The sequence below is a fragment of the Montipora foliosa genome, chromosome 6 (genome assembly GCF_036669935.1).
Source record: "Montipora foliosa isolate CH-2021 chromosome 6, ASM3666993v2, whole genome shotgun sequence".
Lineage (NCBI taxonomy): Eukaryota > Metazoa > Cnidaria > Anthozoa > Scleractinia > Acroporidae > Montipora > Montipora foliosa.
Genome location: NC_090874.1, coordinates 55,925,383 through 55,950,382, shown reverse-complemented (window position 1 = coordinate 55,950,382; position 25,000 = coordinate 55,925,383). Strand labels below are relative to the sequence as shown.

The following is a 25,000-nucleotide window of genomic DNA, read 5'->3' as shown; positions in this document are numbered from 1 at the left end:
TCGCAGCTGTAAAAATGCGAAAGCTATCAAAAGAGCTTTTAGCCTCAATCAAATTATCATGACTGAGCAATCACTTTTCGACCAGCGATCACAGTTAAGTGACTGTTTCTTACATTAGTATTCATGCGACAAAATTCGTATTTACTGCTGGAGCTAACTCAATTTGCGTCGCACACACAAAATTATGTTTTTTCACCTGTTGTACATAGTCAAGCCGCAGCCTCGTACCCAGAGTCCTCGGGTTCTGTTGACAGAGAACCCAAGGATTTTGTATGTAGTATACACTAAAACAGTGGAGAGCGTTGAACGCGCGCTCTGATTGGCTATTCAAACTCCGAATATCCTTCGTTATTAAATTCTCAACCTCGGATAATGCATTTCGCGTGCTCTGATTGGTTCACTCAATCTCGGCTATCAGCTCATATACAAAAATTTGGTTTTATCAACGGAGTTGATAATGTAAATTGGCCACCGTACAGAGATTCTAAAAGCTGACGTTTCGAGCGTTAGCCCTTCGTCTATTCGCTCTGACGAAGGGCTAACGCTCGAAACGTCAGCTTTTAGAATCTCTGTACGGTGGCCAATTTACATTATCAACTCCGTTGATAAAACCAAATTTTTGTATACTACTTCCCCACCGACGCAGCACCACAGTTTCTTTAGAAACTACCCCTTCATTTATCAGCTCATATACCTTGGTTTGACCTTATATGGTAAATAATTGCGTTAAGCGTTGCTAAGCTAAAAATGTTTTCGTCGGAATGCCAAATTTCTCTTTGAATAAAGCCAAAAAGGAGAAAAAAAAATTTTTTTGTGGAAAGTTTGGATCAATTCCCACATTTAGAAGTACGCGAAAAGGCAAGAAATGTTTTTGTGATGAGCCTGCGTCTGTCTGACAACAAGGTATTACACAACATCGCATCAGTTCTCATCAAGTTTTTTTCGATTTCGCTCGGATTTGCTCGCTTTTTCCGCTCGTATTTCGTACTTCCAAATTTTTGGAGCTGAAGGAATTTAATAAAACAATTATTCCATTCGCGCTTGCTGGATATGAGACTGGTTATAGCCAACTCGGCGCTACGCGCCTCCTTGGCTATTTACCATCTCATATCCAACGCGCGCTTATGGAATAATTGTTAACTATTGCTTCGGCTATATTGAAATCGTTGCAGGAATTTATCTCACTCTTTCAGTGTCGGTGGCTAGTGCTAGCCTCCACTAGTCTCCACTTCGGTGAATATTTGTCAAATATTTTCTTTTTCCAAACGAATGGTGCATTGTTAAGTGATCCAAGCAAGTGTGAGAATGGCGATAAACTCAGGCTTAATACTGAAAATTAGTCTGTGGATTTCATTTTGTTTATTATTTTGTATTTATAATTTCATTTTATTTTTTGTTAGATTGTACTGACCGGAGTATTAGGAGTAACAGGCGGATACACTGGCAAATTAACTGTGGTAATACATTGATTGCAGTTTTGAAGTTATCCCACGGCGTTCTCTCTCTTTCCAAGCGATAAATTTTTATTCATTTCAGTAAAATTGTGCCATCTGATGGCACTTTTTACTTTAAACAAAAAAATGTCGAATATAAAAGGGGTTGTGTCAAGAAATTTAGTCAAGTTCAACAACTGGGAACTGGCAACCAAATCAAGCGAAACGCAAAAATAACTTCTTGCAACATTGAAGGAACGTTTGAATAAAACAGCAAATACAAAAGTAGACCGTGAGTGATAGGCAAAATTGAAGACGATTAAAATGGATTGTAATTGCGGTTTTTGAAAACTGCATTTTCAGCCTAACAGTGTTTCAAAGTTGTTTGTAACTTAAATTCTGTATATGCTCGACAGACATTCTTCGCCACAAAGCTTTGATTTGTGAATGGAATATATGTATATTTGAAGAGCGGGTTATGGGCGATCGCGCGAACAAGTTAGAGAGAAGTGACTTATCACTTATCTGGACAATAGGGGCAGTGTCATGGATTGTTAGTAAAAATCTAGAAAGCAACGGAGATCTGTTTACCGATGGCAAGCTAAAATTGATGGCCAAATTTTCTTCAAAACGGCTATTTTAGCTCAAATAAACCATTCTTGTGTGTTTTTGGTTTCGCGTAGCCAAGATTAAAATGAATACCAACTTGAAAACGTCGGGCCCAACATCTTAGATGAACTCCGTAATAACTTACAGCGCAACGCGCCTTACCGTGGCCACCCAACAAACTTGCACATTTGACAATTACGTGAAAATACGTCAACTCGACAGCCCATACAACGGTGTTCAACTTACAACTTTGCGAACTTTGCAAGGAGGCGTGACTCTCAATCAAATTCACACATCCTGCCTGGCGGACAAATTTGTAAAAAGGTTTTTTTAGGTGGCCATGGTAAGGCGCGTCGCACTGTAATTAATGTGGCTCATTTTCCTTTTAAAATTGAATCGATTTTTATCTCAATGCGGTGATCCAGAAGCAATTTAAGAATGAAAAAGTCTCGGAAAATTGATTTAGTGAATTTATGGTGAAAATAAGGGATAATTCCCACAATGCTACCCCTTTAAGGCCAAGTATCACTTCTCTCTTTCGCTTTGATTTGTGGTGTTTAAAAGTAATTCTTGAGTTAACGGTAAAACTACATAAAACGAACTGCCCTGCAGTGACAAAAGCCCTTTAAACAGTCACTGCTTAACTTTATTCTTCACCTGCAATCGTGGCCAAAAACTCTTAGGACACCTTCAACTGATTGCAGCTTTTCTGAATGCTTTCGGGTTTCAAATCAACATTGTAAGGGGTAGGGGAAGACAGAGAACGTTGTTCCCATACATTGCCTTAGAAACCGCTTGAGCTTTATTGACTTTATTGTCCAAACAATTTTGTCCAGGATTGTAGCCTCACTAAACTTAGCTTAGCTTAATTTAGTCATCAAATGAATTCATAAAAATAACTTTTAAACCCCTATAGGGACATTTGAAACATGACAAACCGAATCCAGATGGCCAAATATTCTCTGTGAGGTGGTCTGGTTTACTTTCACCAAGTTATTTGATTCAAACGATTATATGACGCAGCACCAAAGTTCTTAAAGTGGTACTATGATCAAAAAATCATTTCCTTTTTTTCCTTCAGATTTTGAAAGCGTGTTTGCTTAACACCTTACAAAGTTTTGAGCTTTGAGTTTTATCCAAAGGCTATTTATTTTGAGTGTAAGTTTTGGATTTCACGGTCCGCCATTACTCACGTTCAAAACTGACCGATTAGACCTCAGAGGGTTGGATCTAGAGAAAATGACGTCATTTACTCACTAGCTTAAAATTTCAGCGTGTAAACACAATTTATTATATATGCAAAACACGGGTTTAAAAGTCTGAAAGCCCGAAACTCCCGTGCTGCATATTAATTCAGCTGTGTACACACGCATTGCATTCTTAAACTAGTGAGGCTTTGACGTCATTCTCTCCTCGACCCAGCTCTCTCCAGATTTTAAAGTTCGTAATGGCGGACCAATAAATAAGAAAATTCAGGGGTCCTTTTAAATCAGAACTTAAAACTTGGGTTACTTGGTGTTTAGTTAACATAGTTTTGAAATCCAAAGAAAAAAAGAGATTTGTTCTTTGGTCGTAGTACCACTTTAAAAAGTTAACCCTATTTTTCATTACCCAAGATTATCCTCGCTCAGCTAAGCTAAGCTTAATCAGCCTAGCCTGCTCATGTAAGACTTGAAAAGCTCACTGCAAAACGTTTATTTATTGCATTTTCAGACAGGACTATTTCTCGGCTGTTCCATCATTTCGTGTTTTCTCGGAGGAATCCTCGCGGCGTTAGTGGGATTCGCGCTAACCGCTCGCAGAACATTCGGTGAATGTGAACATGGTGAGACAGCCATCACTGTTTAGTTTTGTAAATAGCAGTTCAATTAGTTGATTAAAACTCATTTTCTTTCATACCCTTTATCGAGTCATATATATATATATTTATTAAAAACTGAACTACGGATATCACATTTCCAGCATTTTCATTGGCTCGCCGGACACAGGTTATCAGCTCATATACCTGCACTACCAAATATGGTCAATGAACACAGCAGCAAATACACAGTTTTGCGGCTCCGAGAAAAAATAGCCAAATAAATTGAACATAAAAGAGTTGTGATGTTGGGGTTTTTAATAAAACAATTATTCTACTCGGGCTTGCTGGATATGAAATGATCATAACCAACTCGGCGCTAAGCGCCTCGTTGGTTATATATATCATTTCATATCCAGCGCGCCCTCGTAGAATAATTGTTAAATATATGTGATTATGACACTTAATTATTAATGACCTGCAATTCTCAGGCTAAATGAAGCACTTTTATTGGCTGGTTTTCGGTCGGCGTTATACAGAACGGACCATTACCATGGTAACGGTCCGTTTCCGTATTTTTCTCTCTTTCCCGCGAAATTCAAGTTGAGCGAAACACAAAAAGGACACATCACAACAGTATAATTATAGCAAGCGGAATTTAGTTTTACATGTAAAAGGTTAAAGTTCAAAGTTCGCTGATGGAAGACGAAGATTACGAACATTTACCAAGCTGGAGAAGTGTGCGATTGCTCAAAGAAACGAGGCTGGCCATATAATAAATGACATACTTGCTCGGGACCGTACTGGGAATGTTGACCCTGGGTCGTTTTTGTACGGAACTCGCTGTGCTGGGCCCGTACTGCCACGACCTTGGGCCAATGATTCCCCAGTACGTCCATCGCGCTCAGCTAGTAAGAGGTTAGCATTTCAAAAAGACGCCGTGTCATTGACCAGACATTTCACATTTACTGCATATAATTGCTTCCCTTCTCCTTGACTAGTTTACTCATTTAACCCAATTGCTAAAAATGAAAAGGTTACAAGTCCAGTAAATATATTTGTCTTACCTGAACCCTGAACCCTGGTTGACGGCTGAGAAGTTGGTCAATCATTAAAGTGCCGTTAATATTTCATTTATTTCACTTCTTCTTCTGTCCATTTAGTGCAATGCCCGTACGATACAGAATCGATTTTGATGATCGCTCTCATCAGCGTTTTGATTCTCCAAGCTGCTATTTCGTTATCTGGTGTGATAGAATCTTCCCAACTACTTTGCTGCAATGTTTCGGTAAGCTTTTGAGGTATACTCTCTCGAAACTCTCCATGATCTATCATAAATATAGATTCGCCCCTTATAAATTGCATCCTTGAGAAGTTCCTCCCATTGTTAATCAGAAAAAAACTGCTATGAACTTAATTGACCGTTCCCCTCAAGAGAGGTTCAAGGCCGATGAAGTGACAAGTTTTGAAAACAGACGCAGTGAATATGTAAGTAAGTAAGGAGTTTAATGGGGGTAGCACTAAATAGTGTTAGCTCTCAGTAATAGAGCGGTTTTCCATTGAGTGTCAAAGGTAATTAGCGAATTGCTTTGGCTTTGCATTACTTCACTCAGTGATTGATTCAAAGTTCTCGTGCCATTTTTTCAACCAATCAGAAATGAAACCCAAACCAATCGTGGCTCGCGTTTGCACATTTTCCCGCGCTTTGTGTAGGATCTTTAATGTCCACAGAGTTTATAAACAAGGGTTGTGAGTGGGAGCCTAAGGTTTCTAGCCTCAAAAGTCTAACCATTTGTGGGTGTAATTACAAAGGCAGCACTTTCTCCTCAGTTATTTTAAGGCCCTGAGTGTTTGTCCGGTCGGAATTGAACTCACTACCTTCTGCATGGTACTCCGATGCTCATCCTGAGCTGAGCCAGTCGTCTATTAAACTCGCGACTTAAAAGTTCAGCTGGATACTAGTCAGCCATGCTTCCTCTCTCGTAAGTTGGTGAAATGTGTTACTGAAAATTAGATAAGAGCTACTTCAAGACAAAATCACTGAAGGTATCGAAGGTATCAACCCGGTGGTGGCCAACACACCACGCATGCGTACAACCATTTCATCCGGTCAATTGGCAGCCATGGACAGCTGATTCGGCCTTCTTAGGCTCCATCAGCATAGCATAGACAACTTACCAGGCAGGTGCATGTTTTGGAAGACTAACTCTGATTCTTCGATGTGGCGTTTACCGAATCCCCATTGACTCCAATTCTAGGAAATTATTTTAGCAACTCGGAAAAATGCCACAACAGGATTTGATTTCTCAAATTTCAGGGAGACGGTCCCTTTTCGATCGCGTCCTTGGGAAATTCCTTCCATCGTGAATTTAGAGCAAGGTCAGAGCATATGGGCCAAAGAGAGCGAACAGGGAGCAAGAACTTCTTCTCGTCCAACTACCAGTCTCCAGCTGCGACCTCTTCACTGATACACAAGTACAGCTTTACCAGCGGAAAAAATAACTCTCGCACCAGGGAAATCGGAACCACAGTCTGAAACCGCGTAGAGCCTCCGATTATTTACTTCAAGAAAAGTGTTATCAGATTTTGTCACGCCTCGTTTTTTAGATCACGCCTCCACCAGTTTTCAACTCAAGATAAAAGAGGCTACTCATATTCAGAGAGAACAACCCTCTTTGCATCAAAATTACACCATGTCAATCTAAAACTATCTTCTTACAGTGCGACGCGCCTTACTGTGGCCACCTAACAAAGTTTTTTGCAAATTGTCCGCCAATCAGGATGTGTGAATTTGATTGACAGTCACGCTTCCTTGCAAAGTTCGCACAGTTGTAAGTTGAACACCGTTGCATGGGTTGTTGAGTTGACGTATTTACACATAATTATCTAATGTGAAAGTTTGTTGGTTGGCCACGGTAAGGCGCGTTGCACTGTAATTCCCACACTTTCACGCTATACTTCATTCCGTTGTTATTGTTTTTCACATTAGCATTTTCTATTTATTATAAATTGAGCTTCCATCACTTTGTATTCTGACTAACTGACGGTGGCAGAAGTCTCTGTTGAAACATGTAGTATGAACTCAAAGGTTTCGTCGTTTAGTCTTAAAAGTGTTATGTCCAACGTCGTGCGGCCGCCCTACAAATGAACCGTAGGGTCGCGATGATGGTGTTCCAAACTATGAATTCACAGGGAATTGCTGTTCTTTTACCAAATAACATCTTTTACTTCGTTAACCATAATCGCGGCTGGTCGTGTGAGAGAAAATGCTCTGTTCTAACAACCTGGTTCCCAGGGCCGTAGGGCGCCCTCTCAGTCGGCAAAAAAGCCCTGGGAACGAGCGTTACAAAATAGTACACGATGAGCAGTTTAGCACTAACACGACTTACATGAAAAGCGAAGCCGATTGGCCGCCGTTACTAAATGTTGTCAGTCTCCAAATGTTTGGGCATAATATTAAAGGGATAGAATGAGAAAAGTCAGTATTTGGTAAAACATTTTGAAAAATGTATGATCTAATTATGGTTAGGGTATTCGATTTTAGAAAAAAACAGGTATATAGAATTACCGATAAGAATAAAAGTCTTGGAAGGGGTCGGTCAATCACGACTTCAGTGTAATTTTCTATAGAAACTTTCTGAAGCGAGCAACCGCCATATCTTGTGGCGTCTCCTGAAACAAAGGCGTACGTAAGCTTACGAATTTTTCCTTTGGGAGGTAGTTTCTAATGGTGTATCGCCTCTTTTGCTATAAAGGTTATACTACGCTTGAAAACTTTATAGAATGAAGTCATGTCCTCGAATCAAATTTATGCCATTACTCTTGTTAATCATGAATGCAAAACAACTGTTTACAATAAAACTGAAGGACAAATATAAAGCTTTTTAGCTTAGACTAGAAGTTTGATTAAAAGCTAAATAACTCTTAAAATGTTGAAAACTTCAGAAAGTAGAAACTGTGCCATATTTTATGCAAATGAATCATCAGTTGTGTTTGAAAGTAATATGTTCTTCTGCTGACGATTGATTGCTAGCGACTGTCCCGAGGAACATTTCTGCGTCGCTTTGTCTGTGTGCAGGTTTTGCTTTGGTTTTTCTTGCCTTTCATTTCTGGTACCATCCTGTACGTTTTTGTCCAGCGGTAGTTTTCTAAGCACGTAATTTCCAGGGACGTGGTTACGAAATACTTGATTGTTTGCCGGTACAATGAATATGGCAGCTACGTCACTCGACTGAGGATTTCCAAGCTCCTTCTTTCCAAAAGCCTGAGTATTGGATCCATCTTTGTTGGAGGCCTGGTCGCTGGACACATCGTCACCAGAGGTGTCGTTATCTGGCACCTTGATAACCTCAGTCTCATGCGCATTGTTTACAACTGTCTGATTCTTTGGCGGATGATTCTTAGGCAATTGAACCACATCAGCCTGATGATTGGACGGACGGTTCATTAATGCCTCTGTTGTACGCGCGATGTTCCTGTTCACATGGTTACTAGGCCTCTGCTTGTTGGATGAATGGTTGTCAGGAGCAAAGGGGGGATCTCCATGAACCTTGTTGCTGGGAAGATCTCTGCTAAGATCCCTGTCTTTCGAAGTGCGGCTTTCGGGAGCAAATTGGTTCTCGTGATATTCTGTTCGTGGTGCTTGCCCCTGCTTTACACATTCCTCGTTCCCAGGATCCTGGTAAGTGAGCTGTACATTTGTCAGCACTTGGTTAAGTGCATATTCACGCCTGGCAGGTGCGAGACATTGATTGCGAGTCGTATCCTCTCCGGAGGTCTGGTCGTCAGAGGCTGTGACGTTGGGACAGTAACTACCGTCTACGCGTTTTCGAGGCTCGAAACCGAGTGCGATATCTTTTACCAGGTGGGTATCCCCCACGTTATTATTAAGATCTCCTCTGTGATTGGCTGGGACTAATGATACTCCCTGATATTTGCTGTCATGCTGTAGATGTTTGTCTGTGTAGTTCCTATCAGGAAGTTGCAGTTCTCTGGATGGAGGGGAATTCCTTGTTTTCTCCGTGGCTGCTTTGGACTCTCGTTCCTTACCTAATGTACAACTGTCTTCACCCTTTGAAAACAACAAACAAACAAACCTCTTTCATTCAGTTACCGGGGAACTTTCACGCTACAAGAAACTAAAAACGTCTTTGAGGCAATATAAACCAAAAATGATCCTCTAGTTTCGCCACCAAGAACCGTCCTAATGCTCTGTAGGCATTGTAAAACAAAAATGAAATTACCTTATTATAAGAAATTAACGCTCGTGTTAGTATTTGAAATTGTTCTTCCCAATAAATGAAATTAGCGCGAAAGATGGGGTAGAATTTCAAAATGTTGGAAATAAACGCGTCTGCTACACCCCTCTGCCACCCGACAACCCCCCCCCCCCCCCCCCCCCCCGCCGGAAAAAAAATTGTTGACGACACGAAGAAAATACAGTTGAAGCACAGTAAACGATTTACTAATGTAAAAGATTGATGTGAATTAAAGTGCGCAAATAAATTCTAATGTTTGACTAAGTGAAAAAATCTCTGGAGAGTGTCAAAGATAGGGAAAAACGATGGTAATTAAGGTTGCGAAAATGAACGGGCAACTTAATTAACAGCGCGAAGATTAACGTTAACACAAGTTAACACGACTTAAATTAATTCGTCCATTTATAAAGCGTTAATTGCCTATAATAAGGTACGTTCAAGCTGGGTAAAAACCTGTCTGCATACAAGAATCTCGTGTACATGAACGAGGAGCATTTAGTGACCCACCTCAGCTTCGCTTATACGATGCTGTGACGTCATAAACTTTTTGGTAGCGCAACAAATAATTCCCGCGGGAGCTAAAGTGACAGCCAAAACTGACAAGCCTGCCATACCAAGAGTTGCTGCATACCGGTGACAGTACTCTAGAAGTGAAAACAAATGTATATGTACTGCACATTTCATAAAAACGAAGGTAGGTAATGCTTTGAAACATTTCTAACACAACCGATTCCCCGTATCTCTTCTTAGGAACTCTGTATTGGATTGATTTTTGTCGGAAGCCTGGTCGCTTGGTTACATTGTCACCGGAGGCGTGGTTATCTGGCCCCTTGATAGCCTCAGTGTAATGAGCATTGTTTATAACTATCTAATTCTTGGCTGATGATTCTTAGGCAATTGATAAGCATCCGCCTGATGATTGGACGGGTCAAGAATCCATTACCCAAGAGAAAGAATCTAGTATCAGGTTTGTCCCTATCAACGTCAGAAAAGTGTCTATTTTTAAACTAGTTTTGCGGGAAAACAAACGATAGACCAAAGCAGCTAACTCGATGTTGTACCCGATTGAAATCTCCCGGGGTTGAGATTCTTTGTGTATTGTATTTAAATAACAATGGACATTCACATTTAAATGATGTGGAAATACCAGGAGCAAAATGTTTTATTCCCAAAGGGTTTGAACTGATACAACATTGAGTTAGCCGATTTGGTCTAATATTGTTCATTGTCTCGCAAAACTTGGTTTAAAAATAGACACGTTTCTGACGCTGATGGGGACTTGAATACACCTTATTCCAAAATGGCCGCCATTTTAGTATTCTTTTGTTTTCATGCAAATTGGCCCTTATGGCCTCGTCCAAGGTTAAATATTCTTTTGAATTTTGCGTTTGAAAGCGAGGCCATAAGGGCCAATTTGCATGGAAACAAAAGAATACTAAAATGGCGGCCATTTTGGAATAAGGTGTATGATGGACTCTCCGACGGATGCAATAAAAAAGAAAAAAAGGAGATCCCTTGGACTGGGCTTTTCCCACCAGGTTTGTCTCCTTGGGAAAGAGATTGTCTACACTGTTCAGATCCCCAAAGAGTGAATACCACCATACTATACACACCCAAAACGAAACCGTTTTGTGCTCTGCTTCATAAATATTCTTGCGTGCGCTCATAGTTAACGCATGGAGATGGTTATGAAACTCGACAAGTTCCTTTGTTTCATGTTTTTGTCCGTATTTTTGGCCTTGACCCTGCACAAAACACACCTTTTTTCGAGAAGATAACCAATCAAATCCTTCGATTAAATTATGCGCAACTAATTTGCAAACCCGTGCGAAGCGAAAACAAAAGATTGTGCAGGGTCACGGTCGATTCAACATCGATTGCAACAACATTGTTCTCGCTTTTGAAGGTTCCAAGGTTTCATAACCAGTCCCTCGATTAACTATGGTGCGCTTTGAAAGGTTCTGCATGGTTCAGACAGATAACAAAAACTAGTATTTGATTGTGGATTATAGCTGCGGTCATAAGTTCCAGTCCCGTTCAAGCTTGCATTTTTTAAAGGCTTCCCTTTAAATTTTGAAACCATTTTAAATGAAACGAGCGACCTTTTGATACACTGATCACCACTCATTGAACACTGTTCTGTGCGCGCAAACGTCGTGTCTCCTTGTAATATACCACTGACTTAAAAAAAGCTTTTGTACAACTGGATGGCGCAGCTAAATGACATGGTTGAACCAGAGATCTCGCTTTTATCAATAGTAAGCAGTTCAACAGCGTGAAAGATAATTGAGTATTTGCGTGGCTAGCCTGCTATATGTCACTGAGGCTAACCACGAAAACATGCATTAAAGTATCCTTCACAATTTAAATTTCGTTTTGGCATGTTATGTAATTGGGAATCCTTATAAGACATAAGACCAAATTGCCACCATCATTTGAATGCTAGCGGAGCTTCAAATGTGATGTTTGACGAGTTGTGTGTTGTGTCTCTGTTGATGAGTCCCTTGGCAGGGAGGAAACATGCGAATGTCAGTCTAGCCACGAAATTACGCAAGGAAGTTCAACAGGGGTATGCCATAGAACATAAAAATATTCGTCTGGCCGGCTTCTCTTTACTTGTTTGATAGTGAGACGCACATGGTGTGGTTGTGCTAGTTTTTGTAATTATAATTCACTGATCTTACTTGATCCCTTGAAGTTAGACTGACACTTGGTCCAGTGAAGATCTCGTGACTTGGCTTCTTTGACGACGAATATATTTATCAGGTGGAGACTCAAGACACCTACCACTAAACAGAACGCCGCATGAATGGATACCTGTTTGGAACAAAAAAAGGGGACTGAGATATTGCCAGTCTGTCACTGCATCAGACGAAAAGTTCGATCATTATCAAGGTATTCATTTCATCATGAAAACGTATTTTGCACATTGCTAAATTCAAAAGGAACTGAATCCATTTTGCAAATCTCAAATTTTGACTCCAGTAACACGAACATTCGAAGTGAAATAGCTTATAGTTAGAAGTGTGCAATCAGTCAACTGATGAATACAGCTGCGTGCTGGAATCATACGTAGTAGTAATAAACTACGCATTGAGATACTTGTCACAATACTACTATATCTATGAAAAGCGAGAATAATGTACCACACCAGATACGACCAAAAACTACTCCTTATTTGTGGTCAAAAATGGTGGAAAATTATTCCCCCATCTAAAGCAGTGGCACTAAAGCTCGAGGAAGAGGCACTCCTAGACTGCCCTTCCACAATAAAACGAGAAAGAAAAATGAAGTTGCTAGAGAAACTGACTGACGTAGAATGGCAAAAATCGCCCGCGAAAAGCTACTGACTTATTCTCTCCCAAGTCACTCAATCGCTAGAATTTACATCTTAGTATGACACCATGATTATCTTACTGGCCTCGTTTTCTGTGCTGTGTTTTCATTAACGGTTCCTTGCTTTTTCCAGTTCAGTCTATTTACAAATTGAACTGGAAAAAAGGAGTCGAGAAATCGAAGCTAGTAAGGGGTTAATATTTAACGAGGAACTTCTTTCACATCATCTGCCCACAGACGTCACAGCTTAAGATTTTCTTACCAGCCAGCCTTTCCTCGTGCGGGCACCAATAATTCCCGCAATTCCAGAAACCACCATCTGTAGCAAAATAAAAAAAGACAATTTGCTATATTCAAGTTGGAGATTGACCATTTTTTTCTTGAAAATACTTGCTTAAACGTCAAAAGCCCGCTACAAAATATGCCCCATTCAGCCAGTTCAGGGAAGGAGGTTTCACTTCCGTAATAGAGATATCCTGGGGGACAATACGTCTTATTACAAATAACGGTATTCTCTTGTTTGTTTGCACTCATTCACGGTTAATTTTTCTTTTGAATTTTAAGTTTAAGAAAGGGCCAACAAGGACTAATTTTCAAGAAAACAAGCGAATACTGCAATGGGGACCATTTTGGGAAAAGGGTATACCGTTGATCATTTGCGTGAAATTAGTTCTACTTGTAGGGAGAATCAAAACTTGACTGCAAGTAGTTTGAGAAATACTTAGCTCTTACGACTAAACGTTCTTAGAGGTGCTGATAATTAGGGGTGAAATTTTAATCGATTGCATTCTTTTTTTGTCCATAAAGATCTCAACATAGGTAAGAATCCGGGTTCCTTGCAATTCTCCAGTTGCACAAATCCCATAATACACCTCTTCTAGCCCCACCCCGTCCCCCTAAAAAAATTGCATAGACATTTTTTGCAATTTTTCCTGGGACAGGAAGATGTTCCAAGAGAAATCGAGAACAATCCCTATGCAAAGTTTTGGGGGGTAAAATAGGTGTATTATGGGATTTGTGCAAGTAGAGAATACTACAAATAAACAAAGAAACTGCCCTAAAGTGATGGCTATATTTCGAATTGGCATCGTGCTCATTGATTGTGCCTATATTTTTAATGGTTCTCAAGTATTCTGTGATGTGACAAATACAACGTGGTTACCTCCTAAAATATCACAGCGACAACAACAAACACAAACGGCTCGAGGCTACAGGGAGAGGAAGGGGCTGAGGGGGGGCTATAGCCCCCCTCCCACTTTCTCCAACGGTATTGTTTTCTCTAAAAGCTCTTCCCTCTCCCCTCTCACTTCCGTGACACATACCAAAACCTAGCCCTCCCCCCCCCCACTTTCAACCGTACTCCGCGGCCCTTGGGTGATGCATTCAGAAGTGTATTGTTAACACTGTGTAAATTAGTTGACTTTGATGAGTTTGTAGGTATTTTGGTTTCTTCCACTGCTTATATCCCTAATTAAGCAAAACAAACAAATTTAGCTCTTTTTTCAAAGTAATGTAATTACCCCATCTACTTTTCTTTGAATTAAACACCCCAGAAGCGACAAAAGCTATTTACTAGCATGCAAACGTTCTGGAGAGTGTTAAGTGTTTTGTTCGTTAGCTATTAATTTGACACTTTAGTTGACACATCTCGAGCAACAATCGCCATGATTACTCATTTATTAATTGTTGCAAACAGGCTGAATGTTAAAACGCATAAAGAAAATCGTCCAGCTTCACTGCGAATTCTATACAAGTTCAGTTCTCAGAACCGGTACCATGTCACCACAGTACAAGGGTACCCAACGAGCAAATTAAGCCAAGAGCCTTTGAGAGACGTTTTTAGGCTCCTGTCTAAAGAGATTTTGTTATCACCTAGAAGAATTTGATCTGTTCGGATATTTCAGCTGAAAATTGAAGTGTCCAAAAATTATAGGGAATGATATCGATCTTCATTTCAGAATTCGCTAGCTGAACGTTACCTTCTAAGAACTTCCATCCGAACCATTTGCTCATCCGATACTGCTAGGTGACCTTTTTAAGTGTCAAAAATTGCAAAAAAAAATACCCCTCCGAAAACGTAAGGGACTAGTTTTCCCTGTTTGCGAACCTTTTAGGTGATGTTTTAGTAAAGAAATCTGTAGCTGTCCGGCAACGTAAAACCGAAATTCTTAGAACGTGAGTTTGAATCTCCCGAAGATTATCGTTGGGTGCCCCTGACAGTATACTTAGCTTAGCTTACATATATTCAAGCTTCGCTTCACAACGGGTATTGCTGAAATGAAGGTGAAACGAATGATTCTTGAAGCTGCCAGGCTAAAGAAATCGGAAACATTTGGCCCGTGCATTTGGCTAGGCAAGCGACAGTGTTATCAGCAAAACGTTTGAGAGGTATGTCGTTAACTTCAAGAATTTGAAGCTGAAAGAATGCAAAAATCAACTATGATTTTCCAAATTCCATGATTTTTGCCTTTCGCTTCACTTGTGACTTCTATTATAAATATATTGTCAAAATACGTTATTTCAAAAACGACAGATTAATTACAGTTAGTACAGTGGTTCTAACGTACCGGAGTTCCAGCGATTATCGGAGGTAAACTTGGACTTTTCTTGAATTCTAACAATTTCAATCCAACTCCACAACAAGACAGTCCTAAGATGCAGGTAAAGAGTCCAGTTATAAGAGGAATTTTCCATGCTCGTTTCTCGGTGATTAAACCAGCAACTCCGATCCTCCTTATGCGCATAGCTCTTTGGTGCAAGAAATTCGAATTCTACTCTTGAGGATCAGTATTAGGGTTTCCTAAACGGTCAAGCAGAGAAACTCGAAAGTTTATTCTAACTATTATCATAAACGTCGAACTATATTACACCAAAGAGGAGAATATCGTTGAACTATTTTGCCAATATCGCAATTAAGATCAATGGCTAAAATATCGAATATTTTTCTCTGATAATTTGCTAGAGATAACCATGAGATATGGAAAGACTGAAAGAACAATGTGCCAATTGGCGTAAGCTAAGTCGAATAAGGTGAGTCGAGTTTCATTTTAGTGACATCGCTTATGGCAACGAAAAATGAGCTCTATCGGCCGTGGCCGTTAATACTGAAAGTGATAACCCCTTACAATACACCGTTTTTTTTTACTTTTCTCTTCGTTTTTATCCTTTCGATTTTATTCCCGTTGTTGATCAAATTCGTTTCTTTAGTTCACAGGTGTCACATTTTTGTTACGAAACATTGAGGACGCAAATTGTCCTCACCCCACGGGAACACACTTATTAGCTATTTTACTCGAATGTAGGCAACTGCTTAACCAAGGACGACGACTACGCTTTATTCAACCACCCTCGATTTTCCCAAGCAGTTCAACATTAAAGTGCGTGCAAACCGTCTTGGAACAAACTTGGTATGAATGGTGTGAAAGTTTGGGGAAAAAATTGAAAATTTACCCTTGAGTGTTTACGATCTCCACGTAACCTCAACTATTTGGTCGCCTCGTTAATTGCAATTGTCAGGACAAGGACGGCAAAAAATGTGGCAAAATGCCTTTTGTTTTTTTTTTCGTGTCACCCTCAGCGTAGACGGCATCGTTGCTCAAACAGACGGACAAACAGACAATAGACCGATTAGGTTAACTCAATTTTGTACCCAATATAAAACTCTTGGGGTTAAGGTTCTTTGTGTGTTGCATTTGCACGATAATGTAGCATTCACTTTTAAATGACATGGAAATACTTGGAACAAAACGTTTTATTCCTAAAGGATTTGAATTGGGTATGTTTACTTGGCGAGACCATCGACACTTTTAAGTTACAAATGTTAGCTGCTACATACGCAACAGGCAATATTTAGATAATTAAGTCAGGGGCGGATCTAGGGGGAGGGTGCAGGGGGTGCGCACCCCCTCTCTGAGATGAACCGTGGCTTTCTAATAAAACTGGTATTATGGAAGAGGAATTAAATGTCACCAATCAATCACCCCATTCCTTAGTGGTGCACCCCCTCCTAAGAAAAATCCTGGATCCGCCCATGTAAGTATACTATAGTTAACAACTATCCACCGAAGTGGAGGAGGCTCTTGGTAGATATTTACCTCACCGCTTCACGGCCAGGTTAATATTCACCACTTAGCCACCGACCCTGGAGTGAATAGTTGTTTTAGTATATACTAAAACAGTGAGATGCTATGGCACAAAAAGATGATTTTAACTCATTTATTCCTGTAACGATTACAATAATTTTAGCCACAAATCCCGCACGAGTTGCTCGGAGGTGAGTAGCCAAGCCTGCGTAGCAAGCGTTCCTGCGCAAACTGGCCGCGCGGAAGTTGGACAAGAGACAGTCTCTTGCCCCAACTTTCGCGCGGCCAGTTTTCGGAAAATCGTTTCGAAGCGGAACGCTTTCTACGCAGGCTATGAGTAGCCAACCAGAGCGCGCCTTCAACGCTCTGCACTGCTTTAGTACATACTAAATATAAGTATTCACCTCTTGCCTACTTTCGCCTTTCTTGCTATAAAGAAATCGAACCCATGTTTGCTTTTATTTTGTTAATTTGAGCATTTTCGCAAGAGGGATTTATTAATCACATTAAAATTTCGTTTGGTAGCATTCTGCGTATTCTTATTTTGTATTTTTTTTTTCCAAGAACTCCAATAAAGAACTTCCCTAATAGCGCTTTCAACGCTAGGGGCCTGTTTTTAAATAACCCAGTAAACTTATCGGCCCCGAAAAGTAATTCGTAAAAATTGAGATCTGCTCTATGAACGCGATTTCAAGATAACGAGAACAAAACCGTTCTAAAGTTTCACCACTTAAAACATTTTACTTTCTTGACTACGGCCGAAAGTTCCGGGACTTTCTTGAAACACTCTCCACCCCGTCTCCGCCTTAGCAAAGCCCAGAAGAAAATAGCTGTGCAAGATCGAGATTGTAGAAAACATCCATCCATGCGTTGCATTTAAAAGGTCTTTAGGGGACGAAAACCTAATCTTTCTTGGGTGAGTCTGCCCCAGAGGTGGAGGATGGGAGGGGTACAACAATCAGGAATTTTTAACTTTTTTTATCAGGCTAAAAAACATCACAAAGAATGTTTGCTTTAATACACGAGGTGCAGTTTCCACTGAATTGTACAAAATTAATAAATTTAAGACACACACAGACCAAATTTGCGAATTATTTTTTGCGTTCAATGTACTAAGCGGATTGCAACCAAATGCAACCCTTTCCACGTAAAATCTTTCCCCTTCTTCAAGTTACGAGCACAAAAATCTGTTTACCAGTTAAGGCCCCAAAAACCCAACATGGACTAATAATAATAAATATTATGATCAAAGTAGTTGCTCCTTTGAGTGAATAAAATAACGTATGTGTAAAGGGGCACCACTTTTCTTTGGTGTCAGAAAGAGGAGGGCACAGAGGATTTTGGAAAGAAGCTAGGGATGGAAGTGCAAGGAAAAGAGGAAAAGAGGGTTTAAACCAATACTTTCATATTTCCCCATTCTCTTCGCGGCGTAGTCAATCGAACAAAGCCGAACTAAAAATCAATCGAACTCAATCGTTCGATTAAGTTCGATTACCGAACGCAATCAAACAAAATCGACGCGATTAGTTCGATTTTGTTCGTCAGAAAAACAAAACGTTGATGAGCTTCCACCCTCAATAGAATTGGTCCAGAAAGATTTCACTCTTTTAACCGCGTTTTGGGGCAGCACAGTAAGCGTTTACCACCGCTCCCAGAATGGTCAGTTTTATGCTAAAGGTTCGATTGGCAAAAATTTTGGGTGAGTTCAATTATTTTCGATAACCGAACCCAATCGAACTCAGTCGAGCGATTGGGTTCGATTGATTTTGATTACTGAACGTTTGATTGACTATGTCGGGTCTCTTCATGAAACTTTCTGCAAAGTTTAAAAGAATTCTGTCTAGCAGATTCAGAGTCCCCTTAATTCTGTGATTTTTTTAAGGTGGCTCTGAATCCGCTTGACAGAATTTGTTTAAAAACTTTGCCAAAAGTTTCACCGTGGCCTTCAACGACAATAGAGGCAGAGAAGAGAGACCGTGGGAACGAGGTTGAATTGGAGACACTAACGACATCACCTCAAATCAAATCAATTGAAATTAAATAGTGGTTTTTGTGGAGAGGGAAAAAATCAAAGTACCCAGGGAAAAACCTCTCAGAACAGGAAAGAGAACCAACAAACTCAACCCACATACGACATTGAGTCCGGGAACCGAACCCAGGACACATTGGTGAGAGGCGAGTGCTCTCACCACTGCGCCACCCCTGCTCTCCAACATTATACATCAACGCCTCAAGTGAAATCCTTGGGAGTATATGTTTAACCTGGTTTGATTCAAGTCTCTGTGAGACTGTGAAGGCTTCTCTGGAAGCCCAACATCTCTTGTCATTAAAAATAAGTCCCAGGCTTGAAAAGTTACTGTTTCTTAAATGCGACTGTGTAACTTTCAGTGCAGACAAAAGCTTTGATTCCCAGATTACCACCGCCATCTTGCAGAAAGCATAAGAATGACATTCCAAGAAAAAGGACTGCTGAATTTGATTCTTACTACACTTGAATTTCATCAGAATTTGATAAACAACCATTGGATTTATCAGTGTCTGTTTTACTAAAGAAGCTGTGCATTGAAATTGACTTGTTTTCCGGTTTTTCCAGAGCTTGTTCAGCTTCTTTTATGTCTGCACGAATAGCCTCAATAAGAGCCTCTGAAATGAAACAAAGTAAGAACTTGGTGCTTCATCATTCAACAACATGAATGCATGAAATAAAAAAATGAAACGTAACATATTAACAAAAGCCTGGTCAAACAGCTTCAGCATTTGCTTCAACAACTGTTTGATTTTGTTGAACGCTGTTGAACAATGTTGGCCACTATGGTCGTCCAAATGTTTCAATATTCGCTAAATTCTATTCGCTGTCGCTGAAACTCATTCGCTGTCGCAAAAACTCATTCGCTGTTGCAAATGTTCCTTCGCTAGTACTGAATTAACTTAATTTGCATTTGCTAAAATGAAAACATAATATTCGCTGACATTTAACAGTATTCGTCATTACTACATCAACTTCGCTGTTGCAAAATATTGTTAGAAACCTCCAAGGCCGACCCTCACGCAATTCATTTCCAGGCCGTCTTGCTGTTCGTACGTGTTTTGTCATTGTCTGCACGCAGTGAAGCGGTTAATTTTTAGCGACAGCGAATGAAATTTAGCGACAGCGAATGACATTTAGCGATAGCGAATGCAAATTTAGCGATAGCGAATGAGTCTTAGCGACAGCGAATGAGTCTTAGCGACAGCGAATGAGTTTTAGCGACAGCGAATAGAATAGTTAGCGAATATTGAAACATTTGGACGACCATAGGCCACTGGGGTGGCATTTGAACAGTTTCAACACATCTTCAACAAAGCTTCAACAGAGGCCTGGTATTGTCCCAGGCTCCAGAGTACATGGATTCATCATTAAAGACTGATTGGTATGAACAGACATACAGTACCTAACAATGTTGAAAAACTGGGTGGCAAAGGGCTCCAACTTAATTCAACATCTCCAAATGGTCTGGATAGCACAAGTGTTACTAATATTTTAAAAAATACAACCACACTTTTGAATTTTCGGAACATGTTTTGATGTTTCAAACATCATCTTCAAAACAATGTTTCTTTGTAAATTTAAATGATCTTTGCCAGTAGGTAAAATTCAAACGAACCAACAATATTATAGAGAACACAACTGACATAACGGTAAAAGTTTAAAAGTGTAATGCTAAACTGACATGATCAACTTGTTTGTTGAGTTCGGGTTTCAACCGCTCAATATGGAAGCTCTCCTTGATTTTAAGTTGATAGAAAGAAGTAGCATTATCAATAATTTTGAAGCAAGAAACATCAATTATCGTGACAATTTTTAGAAAAACTAAGATGCTTGAAAATGTGAGAATTTTTATCCCAGAAAAGGTGCTCATTTGCACGTGTGTAGAAATGCCTGTTGGTTTCACTAACGTAGCGAGCACCACCAATTTTCATAACGTATTGTATGTTAAGAAAAAGAAACTGGTTTGGCGAGCAGTTTCTAAAGATTCAGGAGGTTCTTTGCTGGCTGGGAAACAGCAACACAAAGTCGACTAGCTGGGAGTTTCCCTCGCTTTCTCGCTGGGGCTGAAATTTGGTTCATAATCACCCTGGGAGTGCAGAACACCACTTTTTCCCAGCAAAATTTAACAAACTAAAAGGAATCTTTTATAGCGTTAGCTTGTGGGTTTTTTCCTATTATTATCAATTTTGGAAATAATTTCCTTTGGGTGCTTTCATACTTGCAACAGCTAATTGCAAAGGTTTTTGTGCCATTTGTTGCACAAAATGTAGCTACAAATGTAGATGTCAGACACATACTTAGGTCACCATCTTTATCAAAATCCCCATGAAGCTTATTTGTCCCCATCTTTGTAACTTTTCGTTTAAATATCTATGGTGTCTGGAGTGTAGTACTTCAAAAAAATATCCATGGGTTTTAGCGGGCATTTGATATATACGCAAAAAAAAATTGGCCAAGCCAGTTGAGCCCTAGTAACTAATGATGTCAAAGAAGTAACTTGATGGCACCTCTTCAGAAAGAAATGTTCAAAAGTGTAAGAATAGAAGTCTTGTTGAAAATCTAGAGCTTTTTGTCAAGTCTTAATTTATAGAAATGTCGGACAATAGTTACCCTTTGGATGCCGTGAATGTCCTGACAGTTCGGAATGGAATCACATTCTTCACTACTTTGACGTGCTTAGTTACCATTACCCTTGAACTGGATTGGCCAAAAATCAAAGGCCCACTAAAATGCCTGGATGCACTATGAGGGAAAATTTTTTGAAGTACTACAGTGTACACTCCAGACACTATAAATATTTAGATAAAAAGTTAAAAAACAGTGGAACAAAAGAGTCATAAGAACTTTAAAGCCACCCATGTCATTCCCTTGGAAGATTTAGGGTTAGACAACAAGATTACTAGGAACATGAACATCAAAATCTAAAGTATTTATAACTCACCCAGAGATGGATAATCCTTTTCAGGTCGAATAAATCCTACAATAGCCACGCTAAGCTCTGCTCCATAAAAATCTTCCTCAAAAGTATGAATAATGTGTGTCTCCTGAGATAAAGGCAGAATGATACAACATCAGCTAAAAACCTGAACACTGTAAGCCCTTAAATGCAACAAAATGAATTGCATCCTTCAACAATAGCACAATCACATGACTTTTAGAGGGCAAATAGTTGATCTGTGCCCCGAGTAGTATCATTTGCGCTTGAGAATTTTTGTGTGTAAGTATCTTTTTGAGTGTTTGTTATCGGGATTCCCATACAAATCCTTATAATTTTTACCCTCTGAGCCTCGGGCTGCTTGTGTTAACTAACACAAACAATTATGTTGCAAATTAAAGGGAAAACTACTTGATTCTCACCATTGATTTTTTAGTGTTTTTGTAATATGGATTCCATCCTATACTCATAACCATCTTGTATACAGGTCCTTTATCGACACTTGCCCAGCCATAGTAAATCCCAGTGCTTACGGATCCAGGTAAACTATCCACTACATTGACAGGAAAATTTGCTGCAAAGGGAAAGACTTGCCTTAGGAGAGTACAACCTTCGTTCGACTATTATTCTACTCCGAATTAATCGAAGATTAAAACTAAGTGAGTTGACTAATAAGAAAACATACATGTACATAAAGCAAAAATTTGCGGAAAAAGGATAAACAATGTTTTGAACAAAAGAGCATTCACCTTTTCTTATCTAAAGATTTGATTTTAAAAACCAAGGTGGCAGTTATGTTTGCTGAAACAACTTCCTGCAGTTGCAGGGTATTTCTACATGCACAGCTGTCAGATGCCCAAAAAAATAAAAATATATATAATTTACCAACCTTTGCACACATGTTGACATGCATGTGTATGCACAAATGACAGATGTTCAAAAGATTTTGGGGGGTGTTAAAGAGGGGGAGACATTAATTTTATGCAGGGGTTTCAATAAAATTTGAAGTAGGCAGCTGGTTTACATGTAAGTCAAGTAGCCGACTGTATCAACAAGGGGCCGTTAGAGTTTGCAATTAAGCGCATCCTTTTGATAATTTTCAGCGAAAAACAATTTGGAAAACCATTTCAAAAGGAAAATTAACAATTTAAATGTTATACACTTTTCGTCGGCTGTCGGTGCTTATTGAAACCCCTGTTTATGTATCGGCAGATCCTTGCAAATTTATGTTCAGAGCTACAGTTAGACCACAGAATGACAAACATAAAGGCATTTTCAGGAAACCATCACAGCAACCTGAGGAGGGGGTGCTTGCTCTTTTACCTGTCTTAAGCATGGCACCAATAATTTTTTTATAGGAACAATAATTATATGAAATTTCAAGTACAATTTTTTTGTGAATTGTCTTTCATCTTTTAGAAGACAGTTTGCTTGACAAGTTTGGCAAAACTAAAACCAAATAATCTGTGAAAAGACGACACAAGTTGCTGTTCATCACTCAAACTATCAGGATCTTCATAAATCTTTGGATGTATTCGTTTCCAGGATTAGAATCCCACACCTTTGACTCCTGTTTATGAATTCACAACTGGTTATCCTCTTCACTTGTAAATACATGTATGTACATGTAGGGTAAGATATTATTCAAGGACTATATACTTTGAAGTAACTGGTTGATAGCATGCCTAAACTTGTCAGGAAATTATAGGGGGCAGTACTGCTGTTTCACTGATATGAATGGTTTGTAAACTGCATTTTTTCCAATCATTAACAGGAATTGGGGGAGAAGATCAAAACCAGTTTCAGTACTCTCAACCCAATAAATAGCAAAAGAATTAAAGCAAAGAAATTTCTCCCAGACTTGATTTAATTAAACATTTACAGTTTGTTATCATTGTAGTGCAACATTTATGTTCAGTAAGGAAGGTCTAGATCTGAAGGTCTCCCACGTGGAAACACACAAACGACCTCTGGATATTCTAAGCTTGAGCAAAAATTTCAAATTTCAAATGATAACGTCGGGTCATGCAACGAAAGGTGAATTTTTTTGAGAGTAATACCAAATATCGGTACTTTTTCATCGTAAATAATCTTGTAGAATCGACTGAAATTAAACTTAAGATTGCGGAACTTTAAAATCGGTGAATCTGAATGGAAAATCTTCTCCTACCGGTTGGAATGCCTAATTCCTTGCTGCCTCTTCCAAATCCTTTTACTACTTCCCCACGAGAGAAATACGGGAAACAACTTGTTTTTAGATCAGAAGGCATCCTAGCCTCCGAGAGAACACGAACAAGATCGCGAAAGCGTAAAAAACTTTTAAATGAACACCTGCGCCTGAGGTTGGCCGGCAGACCGCAGGCCAGATATGTTCTCTTTACTATTGCGCAACGAATCGGCTAGATTACAAGCTTGTACATGCCAATATGAGGCCAGTGTGTTTTTTTATGACTGAAAATGACCAAAAAGAGAGTTACGCTTTTAAGATGAAACGAGAAGTAAACATTCTGGGTGATCTGTAATAATTGACTGTATGCCCATCATGCACATCGATGGGATTTTTTTGCACACATTCAGCCTCGAATATGGATGGTGTTTCTTTTTACTTTGAGAACAATGTTTGGCTAAAAAAAGTAACTTTCTACGATGGGCAAGTCATCTAAGGCCCATTTTACTAGATCTGTTATTAATTGTTGGCTTTCGTGACATGCAGGTCTCACCAGTAGGAATCCCCATATCTTTGCCTCCTCGTCCCATTCCATGTTCAACATGACCACGAAGAAAGACAGGTAGCTGTGGTAAGAATGACGTACTTTCTTGTTGGGCCCTTCTTGTGACAACCATAATTGGCTAGAAAGGAAAATTTTATATTTTCGCAGGTTCCCGCTGGATGACGACGATGAGTGTACGAGTGTGTTTGAGAAATAAATAAACAACACCTCGAGGCCAGGTGGCATAGCCAAAAACCACATTGGCCTGCTTGTTTCAGACACTTTCATTCACAGGAAAAAAAAAAAACTTTGGAGGCGTGTTGCGGAAACAAAATGAAAAATGCCTTCCCTATCCAATCAACAAAGAGCAGGAATAGCTCTAGGAATTCCAGTGGTAGCATTGTTGCTCTATTTGTGGTACAGGAGACGCCGAAACTCGCAATATCTTGAGGAACAAGAAAACTTATGCTATGACACAGCGGAAGAAAACGAAACTGTCGCCTCTGCAAATCAAAGAACAATCGAGGTCAAAGTACCTCGTTCTGTGGTGGGGGCCATCATTGGAAAGTCTGGAGCAAATATTAAAAAGATAGAAAGAGATAGCGGGGCCCGTGTAAATCTGAAGGATGAGGACGATGGTGCCGAAAACACGAACGAGGAGAGAATTGTCCTTATCCAAGGTGAACGTGAAATGGCAAAGCGAGCGGAAATTTTGGTCAAGAAAATTATAGCGGAACAACCTGTAATAAAAACGGAGGAGGTTTATGTGCCCCAGCGTGCTTGTGGAAGAATAATTGGCAAAGGAGGAC

General features: G+C 39.7%; 4 protein-coding genes and 1 long non-coding RNA gene across 7 annotated transcripts in view; 3 read left to right on the top strand and 2 right to left on the bottom strand.

The window, feature by feature from the left end:
* LOC138007824 (uncharacterized) overlaps positions 1-7,502 on the top strand; it is a 9,296-nt gene extending 1,794 nt beyond the window's left edge. The window contains exons 2-5 of one of the 2 annotated variants that reach the window (XM_068854903.1): positions 1,401-1,457; positions 3,756-3,867; positions 5,004-5,128; positions 6,158-7,502. In XM_068854903.1, coding sequence (XP_068711004.1) covers positions 1,401-1,457; positions 3,756-3,867; positions 5,004-5,128; positions 6,158-6,376 — 513 coding nt within the window. In that variant the 3' untranslated portion in view covers positions 6,377-7,502. The remainder of the gene's footprint in view (positions 1-1,400; positions 1,458-3,755; positions 3,868-5,003; positions 5,129-6,157) is intronic. The other variant, XM_068854904.1, reaches the window with a different exon arrangement.
* Positions 7,503-7,642: 140 nt separating this feature from the next.
* Positions 7,643-15,300, bottom strand: LOC138007817 (uncharacterized). Its single transcript, XM_068854896.1, has 5 exons — positions 15,002-15,300; positions 12,697-12,753; positions 11,783-11,915; positions 9,606-9,742; positions 7,643-8,911 (listed from the first exon to the last, which is right to left on the bottom strand). The coding sequence occupies exons 1-5, from the start codon at positions 15,176-15,178 to the stop codon at positions 7,808-7,810; spliced, it is 1,608 nt and encodes a 535-aa protein (XP_068710997.1). The 5' UTR covers positions 15,179-15,300; the 3' UTR covers positions 7,643-7,807.
* LOC138007832 (uncharacterized) lies at positions 14,655-18,380 on the top strand. The gene is made up of 3 exons (XR_011124120.1): positions 14,655-14,822; positions 15,397-15,464; positions 15,642-18,380. It is a non-coding gene; the product is annotated as an uncharacterized lncRNA (long non-coding RNA).
* Positions 17,515-24,409, bottom strand: LOC138007830 (riboflavin kinase-like). Of its 2 annotated transcripts, none has more exons than XM_068854916.1 (4): positions 24,201-24,409; positions 21,903-22,054; positions 21,487-21,589; positions 17,515-19,159 (listed from the first exon to the last, which is right to left on the bottom strand). In XM_068854916.1, the coding sequence occupies exons 1-4, from the start codon at positions 24,322-24,324 to the stop codon at positions 19,002-19,004; spliced, it is 537 nt and encodes a 178-aa protein (XP_068711017.1). In that variant the 5' UTR covers positions 24,325-24,409; the 3' UTR covers positions 17,515-19,001. The 2 variants fall into 2 exon arrangements, with proteins under 2 accessions (XP_068711017.1, XP_068711018.1); XM_068854917.1 differs by lacking the exon at positions 24,201-24,409 and adding an exon at positions 23,651-23,808.
* An 82-nt stretch (positions 24,410-24,491) lies between these two features.
* LOC138007815 (uncharacterized) overlaps positions 24,492-25,000 on the top strand; it is a 24,295-nt gene continuing 23,786 nt past the window's right edge. The window contains exon 1 of the mRNA XM_068854893.1: positions 24,492-25,000. This exon is cut by the window's right edge and continues 30 nt beyond it. Coding sequence (XP_068710994.1) covers positions 24,532-25,000 — 469 coding nt within the window. The 5' untranslated portion in view covers positions 24,492-24,531.